Source organism: Castanea sativa, chromosome 2, assembly GCF_040712315.1.
Source record: "Castanea sativa cultivar Marrone di Chiusa Pesio chromosome 2, ASM4071231v1".
NCBI lineage: Eukaryota > Viridiplantae > Streptophyta > Magnoliopsida > Fagales > Fagaceae > Castanea > Castanea sativa.
Window position 1 is genome coordinate 14775660 of NC_134014.1, and position 21546 is coordinate 14797205.

At 33.7% G+C, this 21546-nt stretch overlaps 1 protein-coding gene and 1 non-coding gene across 2 annotated transcripts; one reads left to right on the forward strand and one right to left on the reverse strand.

The window, feature by feature from the left end:
• Window positions 1-5: 5 nt before the first annotated feature.
• Window positions 6-78, reverse strand: TRNAA-UGC (transfer RNA alanine (anticodon UGC)). Its single transcript has one exon. It is a non-coding gene; the product is annotated as a tRNA-Ala (tRNA).
• A 12495-nt stretch (window positions 79-12573) lies between these two features.
• Window positions 12574-14518, forward strand: LOC142623461 (1-Cys peroxiredoxin). The gene is made up of 4 exons (XM_075796879.1): window positions 12574-12733; window positions 12870-13018; window positions 13202-13348; window positions 14184-14518. The coding sequence occupies exons 1-4, from the start codon at window positions 12616-12618 to the stop codon at window positions 14427-14429; spliced, it is 660 nt and encodes a 219-aa protein (XP_075652994.1). The 5' UTR covers window positions 12574-12615; the 3' UTR covers window positions 14430-14518.
• Window positions 14519-21546: the final 7028 nt, after the last annotated feature.

Here is a 21546-nt window from a genome sequence, read left to right on the forward strand (position 1 = left end):
AAAGATGGAGATGCGGGGTATCGAACCCCGTGCCTCTCGCATGCAAAGCGAGCGCTCTACCGTTTGAGCTACATCCCCATCAGCTGTTCTTTAGTTTACTTTAAATATATTTTATTTCTTTTTCTATATCATGCAATTTATTGAGAGAAGTAATATTAGTCGATGGCCTCAACTCTCTGACCATGGGCCCTGAAAATAAAGACAAGTACTCAAGAGATGGGGTTGTTTTCATCAAAAGAGTAAAAAGAGGCTCGTCGAAGTACAAAGTTCTTTTCTAAACACTACATGACAATTTATTAGGCTAGCATAATTTGGCTACAAATCAGGTAAGAAAATAACATGCATTTATTTCATATGCAATTTATGCATACATTTCATGTGCAATAGTTAATAAAACACCAGCCCCCTCTTTCTACCCAATATCTCACTTGGACTCTCACCCCTTACCGTGCCGTCACCGCGGCCCCAACCCTCACCGAGCCCTCCACCGCTAGGTACGCATTTGCCTTCCCACGAGTTTTACCCATTCCCCTTCTCCTCCCCATTTCCACTCCACTAGCCACCACTGTACCCCTTCCCCTATCCCTTTCCCTTACCCTCCACCTCTCACTCTTAGGGTCCATTTGAGAATTTATAAGGGAATAAAATGAAATGATCATTAAAGGAATGAAATTGATTTAGTAGGGAATGAAATGGATTTAGTAGGGAATTTAAAAATCTTGTTTAGATGTTATAAAATAAAGGAATGGAATTGAATGAAATGTAAGTAACATTGTTTGGAAATGACATTGGAAGGAATGTAATAGAATTATTTTACAATAACATTACTATTATACCCCTCATTTTAAAGAACATAAAAAATTATTCTAGTTTATGGAAAAAGAAAAATTTATTGTAGCTAAAAATTAAGTTACGTATATTTCTATGTTGTAAAACAATTCACGCATCACATACTTATTTCAACAAAATAAATATTGTCTAAAAATGCAAACAAATATCTTTTGAAAAAACTCTTGTAATGAGTTTTTCCAAAACAAAACAAAATAACATAATTCATTCCAAAACTAAAGTTGGCCAAGAAGTCCCACACTTTTTAGTTTTTAGGCCTAGACATCAGTGTCAATATGACACATTTGCGCTTATGGTCTGGGCAACCAAAGAACATCTTTTTATAAGTTGGATTTTCCATAAAAAAATATGTAGGCCTCATTCTTTGATATTGGATCCAAGTCCAATACGCCCAAAGCTGCATGAAATTCTGCTTCACATGACTTTGAAAAGCACTATGCCATAACCTTAGTCGCCCTATCAATTGCCATTGATATATTATCAAATGATTGAGAAATTATATTCTCAAGTTCATCATCTTCTGTCAGCCGTCTTTTCTTGCTTTTAGAAGACATTGCATCTTGTGATGACACTTGAGAACATACAACATTAATTTCTAGTGACCTCTGATCATCTTCCACTTCAAAGTTCTCCAAAGAAATTTCATTTTGAGATACCAAATTATCAATCTCATCAATAGTGGTTGATGCAGCATACCTAGCACATTTCTCCTTTGCAGTTTTGACATGATCACCTTTTGTTCTATTTTTAGCCCAAAGTTGTTCCATCTTAGAATAGTTGGGAATAGATGTTGTCATTCACTTCTTGGCCACAGGTTTAAACTATTACAAACCAAGAAAAATGGTTATACAACATATATAATTATGTAATACAAAATTAAACTCAAAAAAAATAGTAATTTACCAATATGAGTGGCTCCCAAACTTCTGGTTCAGCTGTCCACATATTTAAAGAATCATTAAATTCAAAACCACTCAATCCATCTTTAAATATGCCATGGCATTCATGAAAATTTTTCTTTAGTGTCTTTTGTCGATTTTTTATCTTATCCTTGTTAATCTCCATGTGAAAATTTTCAACCAACTCTTTCACTATGTCATCATATACCTTAGAGGTAAAAGTTCCATTAACTCTACCACCTATGATCACCTGATATAAAAAAGCATCCACCAAAGTATCATCCATAACACTACTTCATTGTACTTCTTTGCTTGGATCTCCACCATTCTTCTTTGATATCTTACCCATGCTATGATTAATAGGACAAAAAACACATATAAAATAGGCATAAATGCACTTTTAGTCCCTAAATCAATTATCGTCAGCCAAATGGGAAAAGCTGAGGTGGCAGACGGAACACCCTATTAGTGGCGCTAATGTGGCATTGATGTGGCGATTAAAATATTATTAAAAAATATTATTTGGCATTTTTACATGCCATGTCAGTATTTTAATTTTTAAAAAAGCCACATTAGAAAATTTATAAAAGAAAGAAATTAAATTTAAAAAAAAAACCTTAAATCTAATTTAATTAAAATTATTTCTTAAAAAAAATCATTATGTTTTTAATTCTTTTTCCTTTTCTTTAACCTTAATTCTTTTTTCTTTTTCTTTAACCTCATCAGTCATTAGATTTTGAAACATCTCTAAACCTTCCCTATCTCTAATTCTCTCTCTCTCTTCACCCTCGACAGAATCTCTCTCAGACCCAAACTCTCTCTAATCTCAAAATCTCATCTCCGCCGTCGTTGAACTCGTTCAAGACTCGATGATGACGTCGCTGCTGTTGTCAAAGAAAGAAAACCCATCGACCCATCGAACCCATTGAGAAGGTTCGCCACAAAGATGAGGTCTTCGCCACCGTAAAATCTGACAATAACTCACTATAGTCGCCGATTCAGTAGTTTTGTTTTTGTGTAGTTATGGCTCCGTTGTACGAAACCCTTATCACCGAGTTAGTACTGGAGCCCAGATCAATGGTTGTGAAGCCGAGCTCAGTGGTTCTCACACCTCTTTCTACCTCACTGTCTCTCTTTTCCTCTCTTTAAGGTTGATTTGGAAGTTTTAGCTTAGAATTTTTGTAGATTTGATGTTAAGGCTTTGGTGGTTGTTGGGAAATTTTGGAAGATTTGATTCGATGGTGTTGCTTTACTAGTTGCTAGGTTTTTATTCTTTTGCTTGAATTTGATGTTCATGTTCTTTGATCCGGTGGTTGTGATTTGGGGTTTTTTCTGTGTTTATTTGCCAAGAAAATTTATGGGTTTGAAGGCTAAGGTTTGCTTTGTTGAAGATATGGATTTGAGGTTTGGTTCTTTGCTAGAGATTGATTATGGGGAAGAACACGAAGAACAACTTCAGTTCTTACGAAAAAATAATGAAAGTAAAAAAAAAAAAAAGTTTTGTTTTTTAATTTATTTTCTGTTTTGGTTTAAATTGTTTGACATGGCTTTTTATAAAGAATTAAAATGCTGACGTGGCATATAAAAATGCCAAATAATATTTTAATCGCCACATTAGTGCCACATCAGCTAATAGAGTGTTCCGTTTGCCACCTCAGCTTTTCCCGTTAGTTGGCTGACGGTAAGAACTTAAATGTCACGTGTTAATTGGTTTAGGGACTAAAAGTGGTAAAAATAAAATGTAGGGACCAAAATGGAAAAAGTGCAAAATATAGGGACTAAAAGTGCATTTACGCCTATAAAATATTGTGTAAATATTAATATTAATTATCAAAAGATAGAAAGTAATATCAAAATGAAAAGAGAACTTTGCATAACATTTAGGTCTAAGTGATTGAAGCATAACATAGTCTTAAACCACATGACAACAATAAACCCAAAAGCTATCACATTTGGACATAGTTTTGCCACATAGCTAATGCTATAGAATCTCTTATAATATCATAGTTTTGCCACATGGCTAATGCTATAGAATCTCTTATAATATCTCCTTGCCTAGAATCATCATCATCTTCTCTTAGAGCAGGGGCCGCACGTTGACGATGAGAATATAAAACATCTTCATCAACTTCAGTAATAAGACTTTCATCAGGATCGACACCCATTAAATAATTATAAAGTATGCAACATGATAAAATGATTTCATTTTGTGTGTCAACACAATAACTAGGCTCTGTAGTACTTGCTATGATATAAAATCTCTTTTTAAGTACACTAAATGCTCTTTCAATAACATTGCGCAATGACGCATGTCGCCAATTAAACAATTCTTTAGCATTTTCAGGGGGGACGAACATATTACTCTTTTAAATGATAATGCACTCTTCTATAAGGTACAATCAGACGACTTCTATTCATGTATCTTGCATCAACAAGATAATATTTACCTAATAAACAATAATGATTGTTAATTATATACTATAAATTTTTTAATTATAAAGAATACATCCTAATATGTATTTGAATTCAATATACCTTGTGGGATTTTCAAATTATCGTTTATAGTTAAAACACTCTTTTCTATTCTCGAATCTGAAGCAGTTCCTTCTCAACCCGGTAATACATACTTGAATTTTAAATCAAATGAGCATGCCGCAACACATTTTGTGTTGGGTAACCCTTCCTACCCAGATATCTTGGTGCATCCTCATTAGACACTTTGACACAAATAGGTGTTTCATCAAGTACTCCAATACAATCCTGAAATTAACAATATTTCTCAAAGACATTTACCTTAAAATATACTTATACTAAACTACTATCAAATATATAATATATACATGATATATTTACCTTAAAATATGGATTGAACCTACTACTCCGTAGTATTTCAACTGGCACTTGGGTTCTATGAGGTAGATGAAGAAACTGATCCTCTAACATAATTATTGATCTTAACACATTATGAAAATGACAACTAATGGTCTCACTGGAACGACAAAAAAAGGGCATTGTACGGGTCTTCACATTATGTGATAGGGTGTGAAGAAACTTGGCAACTTGCTCTTCGACTGTGACATGTTGTGTCTTGAAGATCATTGTATCTTTGCAAAATGTCACACAAACCTTGAAAAGCTTATGGACCTATGAGTATTACATCATAGCATTTTTCATTAGATCTAAGTCGATGCATTATTTCATCACGAACTAATTGTCTTTCTATGGTTGATTGTGTAGGAATGTGGGGAACACGTCTTTTAAATCGTTGCCTTCGATGAATAATGTAGCACAAATAACGGCATGAAGCATGAACCAAGGCTAGTTTTCACATATATTCCGAAAAAATTATGGTCTTAAGTACCTCATCATTCAAATCCATCTAAGTAAAAAAAAAAAAATAGTTATGTTATTAGCCGGAGTCCTAGTCAAAGAAAATATAAGCACATGTTCTATTTATTATAAAATTTGGACACTTCACAATATGCTTTTGCATTCTTTTAAATTGTAAATTAAATATTTTTTATATTTTAATATATAATTAAATATATGAACAAGAAATTTTCACAAAAGAAATAAGATGTCAAATATTTTAATTGTAGCAGACAAAGTGGCATAAAGTGTATATCAAATTAATAATGTGTATAACACGCAATCTTATGCATATCACAGTAACAGATAAATCAAGAAAGAAAATACAACACACAAAGGAAAAAAAAAAAGCTCATGGCAAAATAACCACTATCAATATAAAAAACACTATATATCACTCTCATAAATGACTAGCAAACAGTTCATTAAAAAAAAAAGAATGACTAGCAAACAATTTTCATAACACTTGCAAGACATGAATGACTAGCGAACAATTGATTTTTATGAAATTGTTTCATCTGTGGACCCCATAGCTATCATTTATTAGACATGAAAGACACGCCTAAATTAACTTGAAAGACTTAAAAGACTTGAAAGATCCATAGCTATCACTCTTTGGAGACTATAAATGATTGGCAGATAAAGAAAAAGAAAAAGAAAAAGAAAGATGTACTTGTTGTGAGCAATAATCGAAAGTTGCAGCAATCAAAGAAAAAGAAAGACCAGCAGCAGCAGCTTCACTTTGCAGAGAACGGGCAATAATGTGCAAGAATGATAACTATATTTTTTACGTCTGAATGAGAAAAAAATGGCTGATATTAAAGTGGTATTTTAGAGGTTTTAACAAAAATTTTATTAAACCTAAATCTATTCCCTCATATTCCTCCTAATTTCGGGGGAACAAATATTTGAGGTTTTGAGGGGAAATGGAGGAATGAGTATTCCCTCCTAACCAGTTCATTCCCTCCTATTTAAACTCCCAACCAAAGGAATGGACCTTCCATTCCTTCTGCTAAAACTCCCCAACAAGGGGAGAGAAGCATATTCTAAAAATATTCCTTTTATTCCATTCAATTTCCTCCTCCAAAATGAAGCCTTAATACCCACAGCCTCAAAGCCAAAATCCCACCCCTAACCTCTTAAGACCCAAAATCTCAAACCTACTCTTAATACCCAAAATCACACTCTAGGTAACTATCTTTCTAGTTGGTGGTTATCTTGGTTGTTGTTATTGTTTTTTTTTTTTTTAGTTAGCTTGAAGTTTGGTTTGTGTTGTGTTAGGCATATGTATATGGTTGTGTCACTGTGAGTTCATTTTGAGGTCTGCGGTTTCGATTCTGGTTCAAGTTGTGTTTTTATAGCCATTGTTCCAACGGATGAAAGAATATGGCGTGATTTGTGTTTTATTTATTTTTTGTTTTGAGAGGAGTTTTAAAAACACAGGCAAAAACTATAGAAGAGAGGTCAAACATAATTATATTATTTAATTTTAATAATTATTTGTTTATGAAAAAAAACTGTCATAATGTTTGATGATAGTAAATGACTAAATGTTGTTTAAAGAACATTTTATAATATTGACATTTATAACTTCATTGTTTTATGTCTAAGTACGATTTAAACTATCAGACTAATATATTGATAAATTTCATTGTAAAATAAAATTAGCTTTTGCAGGGAAGCATTCTCACTTGGGGGAAGCTTGGATTTCTTGTAACAAGGTTGGTGATCTATAGAGCATAGTAAGTACTTTCGACCTAAATAATTTTTTATGTCTACAATATTAATGAGATGTTAAATTTTTGCTTTTTGGTGGGTTGTTGAGTTGGTGCAAGTGGGTGGTTTGCGCAGTGATATAAGGTGGTTTTCATTGGATAGAAGGAGTGTTTAATGCATATTGTGTATTGTGCATATTTGGATTTATGTGTTTCACTGGATTATATATTGTGAGCCATTGATTTGCATCAAAATATCAATGTATTAAAATATATGAAAAAATATATTGATTAACATCACTACTCTTTTATATATATATATATATATATATATATAGGCATTCATGTTTATTCAATATATATTATATAGGTTAGGATATATACCTTTCTTGTGCTGAAAATCTTGTTACTCCTGTTATATTATCTTTTATCTCTTAAATAATTTTTTCTCCTTATATATACTCTTAAAGTATATGTTTATTATTTCAATATTTACACAACTTTTAATTTGTACGCAATGTATTCCATACATTCTTATTCATACAGTTGGTATAAAGCTACCAAAAGAAAGAACAAACTTAAATTCATGCATATTCTACAAAAAGTGCATTCCCATAAAAACATTGCTTCAAATTATGCGATTTCACAAACTTTTTATGGTGATGTACGATTGTTTAATCAAAATGGAAGTCCTATTAGTTTGCAATTAGCTCAAACTTTTTCATATAATAAACCAATATGAAAACATATCAAATATGAAAAGCAAAATTAAAATTTTGAAACGTAAAAGGACAAAATGATTACCACCCCCAAACTATAAGGACCAAAAGTGTACTTTACTCTAACCATAAAATATGCGTATAATTAAATAAAATATATTATGATCTAACCCTTAGTATGTGCACTAATGAAATGGCATTGTAGGTAAAATTCGTAAGATATTCTTTAGCAATGGATAAGAGTTGAATGGACAAGAAGAGGAATACTTAGGAATATTTTGAAGGTGTAAAAAAATGTGTGGAATTTGCGTCTCTTACTACATGCAATGGGAGGATTCCATGTCCTTGTAATTGATGTGTGCATGGAAAACTGTTTCCAACAAAAGTTGTATGAGATCACCTACATAGTTATGGGATTCTTACCAATTACAGACCTTGGGTTTTTCATGGGGAATCACGGTCAGCCACAACACCTGCTAAAGGGGGAGTATGCTTTATTAGTAACGTTGTTGTTAAATTATCTTACGATGTTGCCTTTATTGTATTTTGGACGATGATGATAAGGATACAGATTGATGAGTATTCTCTTGCTCCTTACTACTACATCATGGTTATTTACTTGTATTCAATGTATAAAGTAGAATACTTAACTTTTTATATGTTGTATCAAAAAAACTTTTTATATGTAATGTCTACAAAATTTAAATTATCTTCTTTAATTAGTATTTCAATCTATATATTATAGCTTGTTATTGTATTAATTTGGTAGTTTGGAAAGCACGAGCGCTTTAGTTAGTATTGAATTTTGTGAAGTTATAGATAGGGTGACAAAAACTGCCTAGGAGTTGTAAAGAAATTTTTTGGAATGTCCAGGAACTAGTTCTACCCAGGAACAAAAAAAGAAGTAAATGAACAATCTTATAGGCTATTTATACTCGGCTTGGTTGAACTTGTTTGCAATCATACTTTTCCTTCCAAACTCTTTAAAATCCTCATACATATAATGATATTATACTTGCAAGGTTTCCTATGGTTCTTACTTGGCATCAAATATAAATTACCTTATTATAAAGGTGACAAGTGGCATAATAGGGGAATCACACTTGTAAAATCTTGGGAACGTTGAAAGTGACATTGGAGCATACATAGTACTTCTCATGGTAGTTACTAGCCCATTAAAAGTGCATGCAAAAGAGATATGGCTTTGAAGTAGTTTTATGCATCTACAAATCACTATTTGATGTTGCAACAAGTGCCATTCAAGCCTAAGAAGAGAGAAAAACGTGAAAAAACCAATTGCTAGTAATCGTCAAACCTCAAGGAGATAAAGACACATGTATGGAATAATATTGTTAGAAATTATTGAGTCACAAGTATATGTAAACATAATGTTTGCTTTCAAGAGAAGGGCACCACTCGCTATTGAAAAACCTGCATATACAATTATCATTCTCTTGTGATATTTAGTTTTTAGGAGATTCTCTCGTAATTCATAAGGTTTTTAGAAGGTGTTTATGCTTTTAAGTATTTCATGCCTGTAAGTGATTCCTTGTAATCTTGTTTATAAGTTTGATTCAAGTTTCCTAGTATAGTTTTGTTCAATCTGTTAGGAATTACCTTCGAATCTAATCTAATGTTTAGGAGAGTCATTTAGGCTATGATCCACATACTATTTTATGTTGTTTACCTTCAAATTGATAAATGTTTCAATTGATATTAAGCTTTGAACTACTCTATTCGTATGTTATGATTCCAGTGTCCCACAATTGCCTAAGTGTACGTAAGCTTAAACTTGTGTATATAAGCTATTGGGCACACTCCCCTTGCAAGTTGGTTCTCAAGGGTGAGTTCTATCTGTGAGTTTGTATCATCACACTCAAACTTAGAGTGAATATGAGTAACATAGTTGCTTTACTAAGAAGTTCACATTTTAGATTTGGTAACTTAGAAAATAACTTTCTTTTCATAATTAGTTGTTGTTAACATGTCCTCCTTTGAGCATAAAAATTTCTCTTAATTGAGGCAATACTAAACCACATCCATTAAAAACAAAGTCAAAATAATCCATCCCAACCCATAATCAATCAATTTGAAGAGACATCAAACCACATGCAACCATTTCGAATAAGTGAAAATTATAAACAAATTAAATATTATCCACATGCTCTTTCATTTTTTTTTTCCCAAAGTACATGACTTTATAGAATTACTATTGAAGTTTTAGGCCCCTCCACCAACAGCAAAATGGTGTCACCAACTACAAAAATATTGATATTATTTCAGTGGAATTTGGGCGTGGAATGATATTTTTTGGTGCAGTGAAGTGGGGGAAGTCAGAAAAAACCGAAGTGTGGCAATTGAAAGTGATTATGGATTCGTGATTCTTTTTTTCATGATGGATTCATGGATTCATAATTATGTGGGTTGGTAGTTTTTATTTTTGAATGTAATTTGAACAAGTGATACTAATTCAAATAGTCATCTCTTAGAAGTTGTGATTGGGATAATTGGGAACTGGCTTGCGGTTCAGAAAAAATAAGGATATGTGGTAATGCCTATATTTAAAAAAAATGTAGACGAGAAGTTATAGTAATGGTTTTATAGTAGAAGTGTTTTTCTTCTTCTTCCAATTCAAAATAAAGAAAAAGAGATTTGAGAAGGGGAAAAAAACATAAACTTGAGAGTAGGGAATAAGGAAAGTAGAAATTCAAAAATAAAATTAAAAAAAAACAAAAACAAAAACATGAGATTAGGAATTAACAAAATTAGAAATTAAAAAAAATTAAGAAAAAAAAACTGGTAATTTTTTTTAATAGGCCAGCAAGTCTTGTTGGTAAAGTAAAAAAAGAAGAAGAAAAAAAAAACATGGTGACATTGTGAAGACATGGGTTAGTGAGAGAGTTATTTTATTTTGTAAGCAAAGTTTTAGGTGGAGTTAGAGATGTATTTTTACCATGTTGTCTTAAAATTTTGTCCTACTTAAACTTAGGGTGTAAGGGTATTTTCAAATTGCTTAAAAGTCCAACTTTTTTTTTTTTTTTGAGAGAGTTTCAACTTACGACCTTCAACTCAAGAAAGAGAATTTTAATAGGAATGGCAATGGGCCGGGTTTTTTCTGTAAAACATTTGCAAGTGTTTAGCAAGTGTTGTGACCTAAATATTGCGAATATAAAACGGCCACCACCAACCACCACATACCTAGCCACCACTAACCATTGCAAAAATATACCCATTGTAATCCCATTCCATCAGCCACTATCATCTACCCAAGCACCCAAGAGCCATCAGAATCACCACCAACCACCAAATCACCACCAACTATTCAAAACATAGCCATCAAAACCACCACCAAAGCTTCAAAAAACCATCACCAACTTCCAAGTAAAACAACCACCAACCACCCAAAAAACAACCATCAACAACCCATAAATCCATATCAGAAGGGGGTGTTTAGTTTGTGTTTTCAAACAACAATTTTCAGTTTTTAAACAATGTTACATGTATTTCCACACACTTTTTCACCCACATGTATTTCCACAAATGTTTTCAAATAACAATTTTAAGTTTTTAAACACATGTACCAAATGGGCCCTAAAACACCCACAAAACTAGATCAAAAACTTGAAAAGAAAATCCACGAACAAAGAATCTAATATGAAAATCCAACAATCCAACAACCCAGCAAATCTAGCAACATCACAATAGAACAGCCACTAGCAAGATCAGAGCAATCATTAAAAACCCAAGCTGCTGCCAGCAAGATCAGAGCAAGATCGGAATAGCCACCAACAACCCAATGGACTTTGTGAGAGAGACGAGAGGAGGGAAAAGTGTGGATTTGGTCGGTGGTGGTGCCGCTGTTGGGTTGTGCCGGTCAATGGGTGGCGCCACTAGGTTTTCGGGGAGAAGGTTGAGTTGAGAAGGAGAGAAAATTGAGAGGGAGATGAGATAGCGTGAAAGGGAGAGAATAGATAGTCTGAGAGTTGTCGGGTGAGAGTTAAAGAGAAATTGTAAAATATTTTACCAAAATTTTAAGTGTAAAATATTTTACACAAATTTGCTTAGGTTGATTTGATTGACTGAAAATATTTTACTTTTGACTAAATGTTTTACTGCAAAACAAATACCGTAAAATGAGAAAATATTTTATATCAAAACAAATGGAGCGGAAAACACAATTTGTAAACACAATTTTTTTAATTAAAATTTTAAAATAGTAATTTAAACCTAAATTAATCCTAAAAAATAGGCCCTTAGTACACAACTATAACCACATTCCGAACTTTATAGCCATAGCAGAAGTCAAATCGGGAGGGAAAAGAGGGAGATGCTGTGGTGAGAGAAAAAAGAGGGAAGAAGAGACACGGAGAAAGACAATCCAAGGAGAAAAAAGAGAGTTTGTTATAATGAGAAGGGAGAAAATCATAATAAAATAATAGTTTTTTTTAATCACTTGTAGCTACAGTAAACTCGTATTGATAGCATTTTGCTATAGCTTGGTAATTAAAAATTTTAGTTTAAACACCACCAGTATGTCTTTTAATGTTTTGGGTGCAAAAATAGTTTTTTAGCAATTTTAGCACCAACAATGTAAATGTTCCAAAAAAATAAAAATAAAAGGGACACCCCTTCTAATCTGATACAGACAAGTGTTCAATATTTCAATATATCTGCACTCCTAATTTCTTAAATCTTAAGTGATAAACGAGTAATAATAAAGAGTTTCATCTTTCAAGGATGACACAAGCATTGGACCAATGTTACCAAACAACACAGAAAATCGGCATCAGTTTCAACAAAAGAGATTAAAAAGAAGACCCAACCAAAGAAAAAATAGGAGAGAGAGAGACAAAGAGAAATGGCAGTACACGCCGAAGGGGCTTAGTGCACTCCAGTAACATGCAGGCAACTGCCGAACTTTATAGCCACGATGCATGCCACGTTCTCTGCATGCACCAGACCTTCATCCTTTATAAACTCAACCTCTCTCCCACTTCCACATCAAGCAAAGAAACACGAAAAACAAAAGAAGAGTCTGTCATTGTTGTTTCCATTGCATTGAAAATGCCAGGCTTGACCCTCGGAGACACAATTCCTGACCTTGAAGCCGATAGCACCCATGGAATAATCAAGCTTTATGACATCATCGATGATAGCTGGGCCATCATCTTCTCTCACCCTGGTTGGTACTTCATTTCAATCAATTAGTGTTTGTAAATCTAAAGGTCCTTAATTTACATCATTGGCGTATTTATGTGTTTAATTAACATGCATGTTTTGGTTGGCTTGGAACTTTGTTTCGTTTGAGTAATGTGTAGGCGATTTCACGCCGGTTTGCACTACGGAACTTGGCAAGATGGCAGCCTATGCTAAGGAGTTCGAGAAGCGAGGGGTGAAGCTTGTGGGGCTGTCTTGTGATGATGTGCAGAGCCACAAAGAGTGGATCAAGGATATTGAAGCCTTCAATGTATGTTTTTTAAAAAAAATCTTAATTCGTATGTTTTTTCTTTTGTTTTGGATTAATTCTCGTTAGATTACTGTATTTTTGAAAATTGACACACCAATATGTAAAAATTATCTAGAATAATTGCCACTATCCCAAGCATCACTCATAAAACAAATGTCTTATTAATTTATTATGTCCTTCCAGCCAGGGTGCAAGGTGACATACCCGATCCTTGCAGATCCAAACCGAGAAATCATCAAGCAATTGAACATGGTGGACCCAGATGAGAAAGACTCCTCAGGAAATCAACTCCCATCTCGAGCTTTGCATATAGTGGGCCCAGATAAGAAGGTAATATATAAAACAAAGTTTAGTTACAAAATTAGTTGTAACCTACGGTTTAATAAGGGACAACCTTATTCAATAAAATAAATATTACAATACATTTTGAAAATTTAACCGTTAAATTGTATGTTTTTTACGTTGTTAATATACATGTTAAATTTTGTGTTAATTGGATATTAGTTTGTGTATGATCTACAAGTTTATATTTTATGCATAATTTTAAATTATAGAAATTTGTCATTTAGGCTGAGTTTGGATAGGGATTATTGCGTTTACGTTTCACGTTTCAGTTTTTTTTTTTTTTTTTTTTTTGGGCAGTTTTTCAGCTTTTAAGGGACAACGGTGAACAGTAGCTGCAAATTATGACATTTTCAGCCACTTTTCTGCGTGAACAGTGCATCCGTGCACTGTTCACGGATCTACAAATATCACTTTTTAGCCATTTTTTATTAAAAATGAGTTTCACAGTACTATTCACACATTTAAAATTTATTTTACTAAAGTGTTTTCAGCTGATTTACCCATTGAAAATCTATTTTACGAAAGTGATATAGCTTTTCATCTTTATTTATCGATGATAGAGCTTTTCATTTTTATTTTTATAATCTAATGGTGGATTTATCAAAATTTACCTCCAATAAATCTATATAACTAATTTGACAATTTTTTTCAATTTTTTATAAAATTTTTTCTATTTTGGTAGGTTAATATATGCCCTTAAGGGCAAACATTAACCTTTATATATATGGGGTTATAATATTGTGTTAATTGGTCTAAATTAACAAAATTAATTACTAGTAGTAATTATGGGTGCTAACATTTTATTTGGTGGGTTGTGTAGGTAAAGCTGAGCTTTCTATACCCGGCAAGTACTGGTCGAAATATGGACGAAGTGGTGAGAGTCTTAGAGTCGCTGCAGAAGGCAGGTAAGCACAAGGTTGCCACCCCAGCGAATTGGAAACCAGGAGATCCTGTGGTCATAGCTCCCACTGTGTCCAATGAACAAGCCAAGGAGATGTTCCCTCAGGGTTTTGAGACTGCAGACCTTCCATCCATGAAGGACTACCTGCGTTTTACCAAAGTGTGAATGATCCAAAGCACGTTGTTGTGTTGTAAATAATGCATGAAGTCGTTTTATGTAATGGGGTTATTTCAGTTCCATGAGCAGTTTTAGTGTGCAACATTTATGCATGTCGTTCTTATGACATGTTCTAATGAATATGTGAATGCTGTAGGAGTTGTTTATATGCTTATGGAAGCAACATATTAGCGGTAATTAATTTTGTTTGCTCGACTTATGTTTCTGCCTTTTTGGTTTTAGTTTCTCCTAGTTATCTTAAACCTTTTTTCTTTCGTTCCTCTTTAGCGACATGCAGTTTCAATGATGAACCAGTATAAAAGACAACTTACTGAGAGGTTAGTGGTTCCTACGTATTCTTTGGATTGGCAATCTTTAATCAGTATCTTAGATCATTCCAACGTTTTCTTTCCTGGCTTTGAAATCTTTAGTCAATATTTTGGGATTATTCTAGTGAATCATCTTGTAATTACTTGATATGTATAACACATGATCATACACGTACATCCGCAAAAATGTAGTACCCACGTTGACCCATTCCGGCACATTTGATGGGGCGGGGTGGGTTTTGCTGTCCCGTTCCAAATGTATTTATAATTATTTTATAATATATATATACATATATATATATATATTTTTTTTTTGTGTATATGCCTTAGATCTCATTCTTTCTAGAGACTATGGTGACTTATCGTATCGAGAGCCATCTTGAAAGGGCCATCTTGAAAGGAGGAACATGGAGATGAAGATTTGCTTGGGCTGTTGCGATTTCACCAAGTTGCTTATTAAGATCATGGTTTTTAGACCTGGACCGTTCTATGAACTGTTAAAGGGGGAGGCTTAAGGTCGGATCAAGATCAAACCGAGGTCGAACCGTGATGATGTCATAATTAACTTAAATTTTTTTTAAAAGATAAATAAATATATTAAATTAGTAAAAGGAGAAAAAATGACTAACATAGCTAAAATAAATATTAAAATTTATCTTTCAAATGTATTTTTTTATATAATAAGTCTTATAATACAAATACGAAATATTAAATTATAAGAAAAAATAAATTAGATATCAAATTTCTTAATCAAGGGAGTTGATAACATAATGGAAATTGTTTCAATTTAGTGAAGAGAGGGAATATATATATATATATATATATATATATATATATATATATATATATATATATATATATATATATCAACATTTTTGTGCAAGCCTATATTTAAATTAATCTTAAGTTTTCCCCAACGCCCAAGTCCATTTTTTTTTAGTAAACAATAAAACTTATTAGAACACACACGAAAATAGTAACAGTGTTTTAAACCGGGTTTATAATACATTACATAACTAGAGTACAATTACAACATTTTGTAGTTGTAGACTGAGGTTATAAATAACGGATACTAGACACATACAACTAATGTGGGATAAATATTTTTTTTTAGTAAATAGTAATACTTATTAGAACAAAAAAAATAATAATAATAGTGTTTTAAACCGAGTTTATAATACATTACATAATTAGAGTACAACTACAAAATGATCTAACATTTGTAATTGTAGACTGAAAAGTCCATTTAAATGGTCAACTACTTATGAAATTTAAAATTTTTAAAACCAAATGGTAAAAGCTAGAAGTTTGGCAGACTAAACCACTAAAAAATTAGTTAAATACTAATATAAAGCCTAAGTTAATGGATGACAATCAAGCATTTGGTACAATTATTTGACACTTCACACTTTGAGTCTTTGATAGCCAACCATTTACTGTCTAGTAGGACTATAGGAGACCGCGATAGAAAAACTAAAAGCTCATATTCTGATATTCATCATCTTATTTGCAAAGAAATAGCAAACTTCAGAAGACCCAAAATGCAAAAACAGCAAAAACGCAGAAAGAAAGAAAGAGAGAGAGAGAGAGAGAGAGAGAGAGAGAGAGAGAGAGAAGAAAAAGAAGAAGAAATGGAGATGCAAGCTCAAGATTTGACTGCATCTTATCGTGGTTGAGAACCTTCAACAATGGCGGTAAGTATCCTAAAATAAAAAATAAAATAAAAATTGACTTGGTTGAACCTCTAAGAACCGTCCACGGTTTTCAAAACCGGGAGGTTCAACTGCAGTTCATAGGGTTTGCTACTTTTTCTACCTATGCCGGTTTTGGGAGCTAAAAGAACCGTTTTGATGAACGGTTCTCGGTTATCCCGGTCGGACCGTACGGTCCGGTTTGAGTTTCAAAACTATGATTAAGATTTGCTCACAGTGTTCAAAGTTACGTTCCTAAACCCTCATAGACATATTACTTATATGTGTTCTAGACTTATAATATCTAACATGTATATGCCTTTAAATCTTACATGAGTAAACAAATAATTTCATAAGTCACATGTTTTTAAAGTGGAAATCCACTTGGATATGACTTTTTAAATTATTTAGTCTTGTTAAAATGGTAAATTACTGTGTTAATTCTCTCATACATGGATTTGTTGATACTAAAATCTTTATAATTCCACTTCTGGATTGAAAATGTTTTCAATTTCATGGATCATTTCGTGAAATCAATGCTATGTTTCTATTTTTTTTTCTTTTTTAAGGGGAGATTGATTCGATTTGAATGAGTTAAATTGGGTCCCACAAAACTTCTTAATTGATCAAAATTGTTTCACCCAATCCTTATTATTTGAAACTTTTTTTTTTCCAATCATAATTACTAAAAAATCGTAATTTTGATAGTAATTGTATTTTCTTTGATAGCCATTGAAATGAAACACCAAAATCTATGATTTAACTTATCTGTTAAGTCTTTTTCTATGGTCGGGCCGGGTCGGGTTTGTGCCCAACCTGGACTCAACCCGACCTTCTCGGGTGGGGAAAAAATCGACCCGCAACCGACCCGTGGGAAGTTTCAGATCAACCGAGTCGGGTTGTATCAGGTTTCGGGTAATAATCGGTCGGTTTTGGGTTTAGTGATTTCGCTAGATTTTGGCCAAAATCTGGCTGGATCTCATCAGATCTGCCCGAATCTAACAAGATTTGGCCGATATTCCTTCGTATCTATGGAAATCTGGCTGAGATTGACAGAAATCTAATGAGATTTGGCCGAGTTAGAGTCAAGCTTACCGGAGTTTGGCCGAGTTTAAGTAGATATGGGCTAGATTCGCTGGATTTAAGCATACCTGAGTGAGGATTTGAGCAGATCTGAGTAAAGGAAGGCCAAATGTGGCTGGATCGGAGTTGAGAAGCCCAAACATCACCGGATTTCGGCCTTCTTTTTGAGGTTTTGTTGGGCGGGTCGAGTAGATCGGGTTTTTGAGGACGAAACCGCCACTCGACCCGCCGGGGTCGGGTTCTGAAGATTGGGACCCGTCACCGACCCGTCGAAGGTTTCGGTCTGGCAGTGACGGGTCGGTTTCGGTTGGGTTGATCGATTCTGACGGGTCTTCGGGTACTTTGGACAGCCCTATTGGTCATCATGGAGGAATCTTTAAAATTAGGTCAATAGCTTAAATCTCTATGCTACCAAATTAAAGATTGAGGGATTTCAGCACACATGGGTGATTTAGACAGATTTCAACTCAAAAAGTTTCAGAATTTTGAAATTTCTAATTTATTACACCCCGTTCTTTTTATCCTATCGAGTCTTTCTCCTTAGAAGGGTTGGGGCATGGTCTTGGCATCTCTTTAAGAGTATGTTTGGATACCGCTTATTTTGCTGAAAACTAAAAACTAAAAACACTATAGCAAAATAATTTTTAAATGTGTGAATAGTGTCGTGGGACTCATTTTTAATAAAAGTTTTGTTAAAAAAAGAGGGTTGTGGGTCTCGTGAACAGTGCACGGGACCCACTAGAAAAGCCACCATAGCCACAAAATGCTTAAAAAAAGAAAGAAAAGGAAACGCCAGATGCAAGACGCTTCTCTGTAAACGTAATCCAAACGCGTACTAAAGCCTGATCAGAGGGGGAAAAAAGACCCGTAATTTATGTTCTGCCTATTTTACAATAATTAGAAGTTTATACTTTTATTTTTTGAGAAAAGAAAAAGGAGATTTGCGTGTGATAGTCATTGTTTGGAGCTGGGAGATCCTAAACTCACACACACCCCAAACTCTATTGGTTTCTGTGACTTACCAGAAATTGCAATTATAGTCCCCACGAGAACTCGAACCTGGGATGTGGTGAAGCCTCAACAGCTACCTACCAGTTGTACCACACTTGTTGGTGGTATTAGAAGTTTATACTTTGTACAACCCACCCCCAAGAAAAAAGATATTCTAAAATAATAATATAGTTCTAACCCTAGCATCCTGTGTAGGATTTAAAAGCATATCTATAGATATTAAAACACATATAATCAATATATCTATAAGGGTTTAGGCATGAACCTCATTGAAACCTAGGTAGATCTTCCTCTCCATACTTTTCTTTCATGACGGCTTTCAATGGAGCCACGGTAGTGTATAGAAAGAATGAGATTTAGAGTTTTGTCTAACGTTAAGAGTGGAGAAGGAACCTAACCTTATAATGTATTTTGGAAACATCTATCCTTGATGCATCAAACATTAAACTAGGTACAAGCCTAATAAAACAAGTTTTTTAAAGGCCCAATATTGAATATGATCACAACAAATTAATGGGCTCTCGGATTTATGAAACCGAAAATTTAATTAACAGTAGCCCAATTCTAATAAAACATCTCCAAAATGTCCTCGCTACATGAGTTTTTCTCACTCCTATAAAGGAACAAGGCACCCATGATCCGACTTCTTCCAGTTTGGTTCTATTGCTATCCCTAAATTGCCAGTACTCTGAAGCAAAAGCCTTCTAGTTTCGGCTACTAAAGCTTTCAATGGAGCCACCCTAGTCTATAGAAAGAATGAGATTTAGGGTTTTGTCTAACATTAAGAGTGGAGAAGGAACCTAACCTTATAATATATTTTGGAAACATCTATCCTTGATGGATCAAACATTAGACTGAGTACAAGCCTAATAAAACAAGTTGTTTAAAGGCCCAATACTGAATATGATCACAACAAATTAATGGGCTCTCAGATTTATGAAACCAAAAATTTAATTAACGGAAACCCAATTCTAATAAAACATCTCCAAAATGTCCCTGCTACATGAGTTTTTCTCACTCCTATACAAGAACGAGGCACCCATGATTCGACTCCTTCCCATTTGGTTCCATTACTATCCCTAAATTGTCAATACTCCGTAGCAAGAGCCTTCTAGTTTCGGCTACTAAAGTTTAGAAAAAATTTAGGGTGCTGGAGAGCCTAGACAACTAGACCACTTCTGTATCAATTGTGATCTTTGTTATCACAATCTTTCTTTTAACTCTGCTAGCTCCCGCTAGTCTCTAGTGACACACTATAATTTGATTACATGAGAGGGTAGATCATTTTGTGTGGGGTTTATTAGTCATGTAGGGATCATTATGTGTAGGGTTTATTATTTATGTGAAATGAGGGATCATTACTATGAGAGAAATGTTTTTATTTTTTTAGTATTGAATAATTTTCTATAAGTTTGGCTGCTAAGTTTATGACGAATTAAATAATCATAACCAATCACATCAATTGTTTGGTCAGTTTATAAAAGTTATGTAGTAAAATTTACAATATTTTTAACATTTTCCCTATATATATATCATTAGTGACACTATTTGATAATTTGGGCTCTTTAAGTATGTACAAAGTTCATTAATTTAAAGATTCACAATGCTTAAAATCCCTTAAACTAATACTATGTTTGGAAGTTTTGAGAGAGAGGAGAGTGGAGGGGAGTAGAGGGGAGGAGAGTAGTGGGGAGAGGAGTAGAGAAGAATGGTTATCTTCCACTTTATTTGGATGATTTTAAAATTAAGTAAAGGAGAGGGGAATGATTAGCCTTTTCATAGTTTGTAATTTTGTTAATATGGTAAGAGTAAATTTGGTAATTTATTTGGTTAAGTATTTCTATACTTTACTCTCCCTTCAAATCTCTCCAATTTTGGAGTATTAAAAATAAGGGGTTAGAAGTAGTTAGAAGTAGTTAGAACCCCTCCAAATCCCCCTCTCCTCCCTTAAAAAACATCCAAACAGAGTAATTTAACTTATTTTTCCGTCCTCTACTCTACTCCCCTCCACTTCCCTTCCATCCAAACAAGCTTTAACACATCTTCTATTTGCAAATGATATTCTTGTTTTTATTAGGTCTAATAAAGCTGATTGTCAAAGGCTAATACATATTTTGTCCACTTATGAGCAAACATCAAGTCAACAAGTCAATAGATCAAAGACAAGCCTCTTTTTCAACAAATCCACATCTCAAGCAATGTAGCAGGTGATCAAAAACAGTCTGGGATTGACAAGTGTTGAGCATTATGATATATATCTAGGCTTACCATCCTTTGTTGGCAAAAGTAAGAAGGCGAGTTTTGATAATATTAAGCAGAGAATTTGGAAAAACTCCAGGGTTTGGAAGGGAAACTATTGTCACAAGCGGGTAGATAAATTCTAACCAAGGCAATGGCTCAAGCTCTTCCAACATACACTATGTCCTGTTTCAAATTGCCTATAGGTTTGTGCCATGATATTGAGGCCCTTATACGCCGATTCTTTTGGGGGTAGAAGGGTGATAGTAGAAAAATACATTAGGTGAAGTGGCAGGAAATTTGCAAGCCAAAATGTCAAGGAGGGTTGGGTTTCAAAGATTTATCCAGATTTAATGACGCGCTGCTAGCCAAATGGACTTAGAGGCTCTTACATGATGATACTAGCTCATTATTTTATCAGATCTTTAAGGCTAGATACTTCCTTGATTGCTCGATTATGGAGGCAAAAAACCCAAGCTCAAATTCTTATGCGTGGAAGAGCATCATTAAGGGACGAGAGGTTATAAGGAGAGGCGCGGCATGGAGGATTGGAGATGTGACTTCAATTAGGATTTGGCAAGATATTTGGTTACCTGAAAAACAGTTGAAGATTCTTTCACCTTGTTGGCCTGAAGTAGCAGAAGCTAAAGTTAGCATGTTCATTGATCTAGAAACCTAGTCGTGGAGATACGAAATTCTGAAAAATTACTTGCTGAAAAATTACGTGCTGAACCCAGCAGCATGATACTCTAATCTGGCCTCATAACCCGAATG

Bases quoted from the DNA above. Each gene is read 5' to 3' on its own strand.
- LOC142623461 (XM_075796879.1), top strand. From the start codon at position 12,616: ATGCCAGGCTTGACCCTCGGAGACACAATTCCTGACCTTGAAGCCGAT. The intron at 13,019-13,201 runs GTATGTTTTTTA...ATGTCCTTCCAG, and splicing joins AGGATATTGAAGCCTTCAAT to CCAGGGTGCAAGGTGACATA. The intron at 13,349-14,183 runs GTAATATATAAA...TGGGTTGTGTAG, and splicing joins TAGTGGGCCCAGATAAGAAG to GTAAAGCTGAGCTTTCTATA.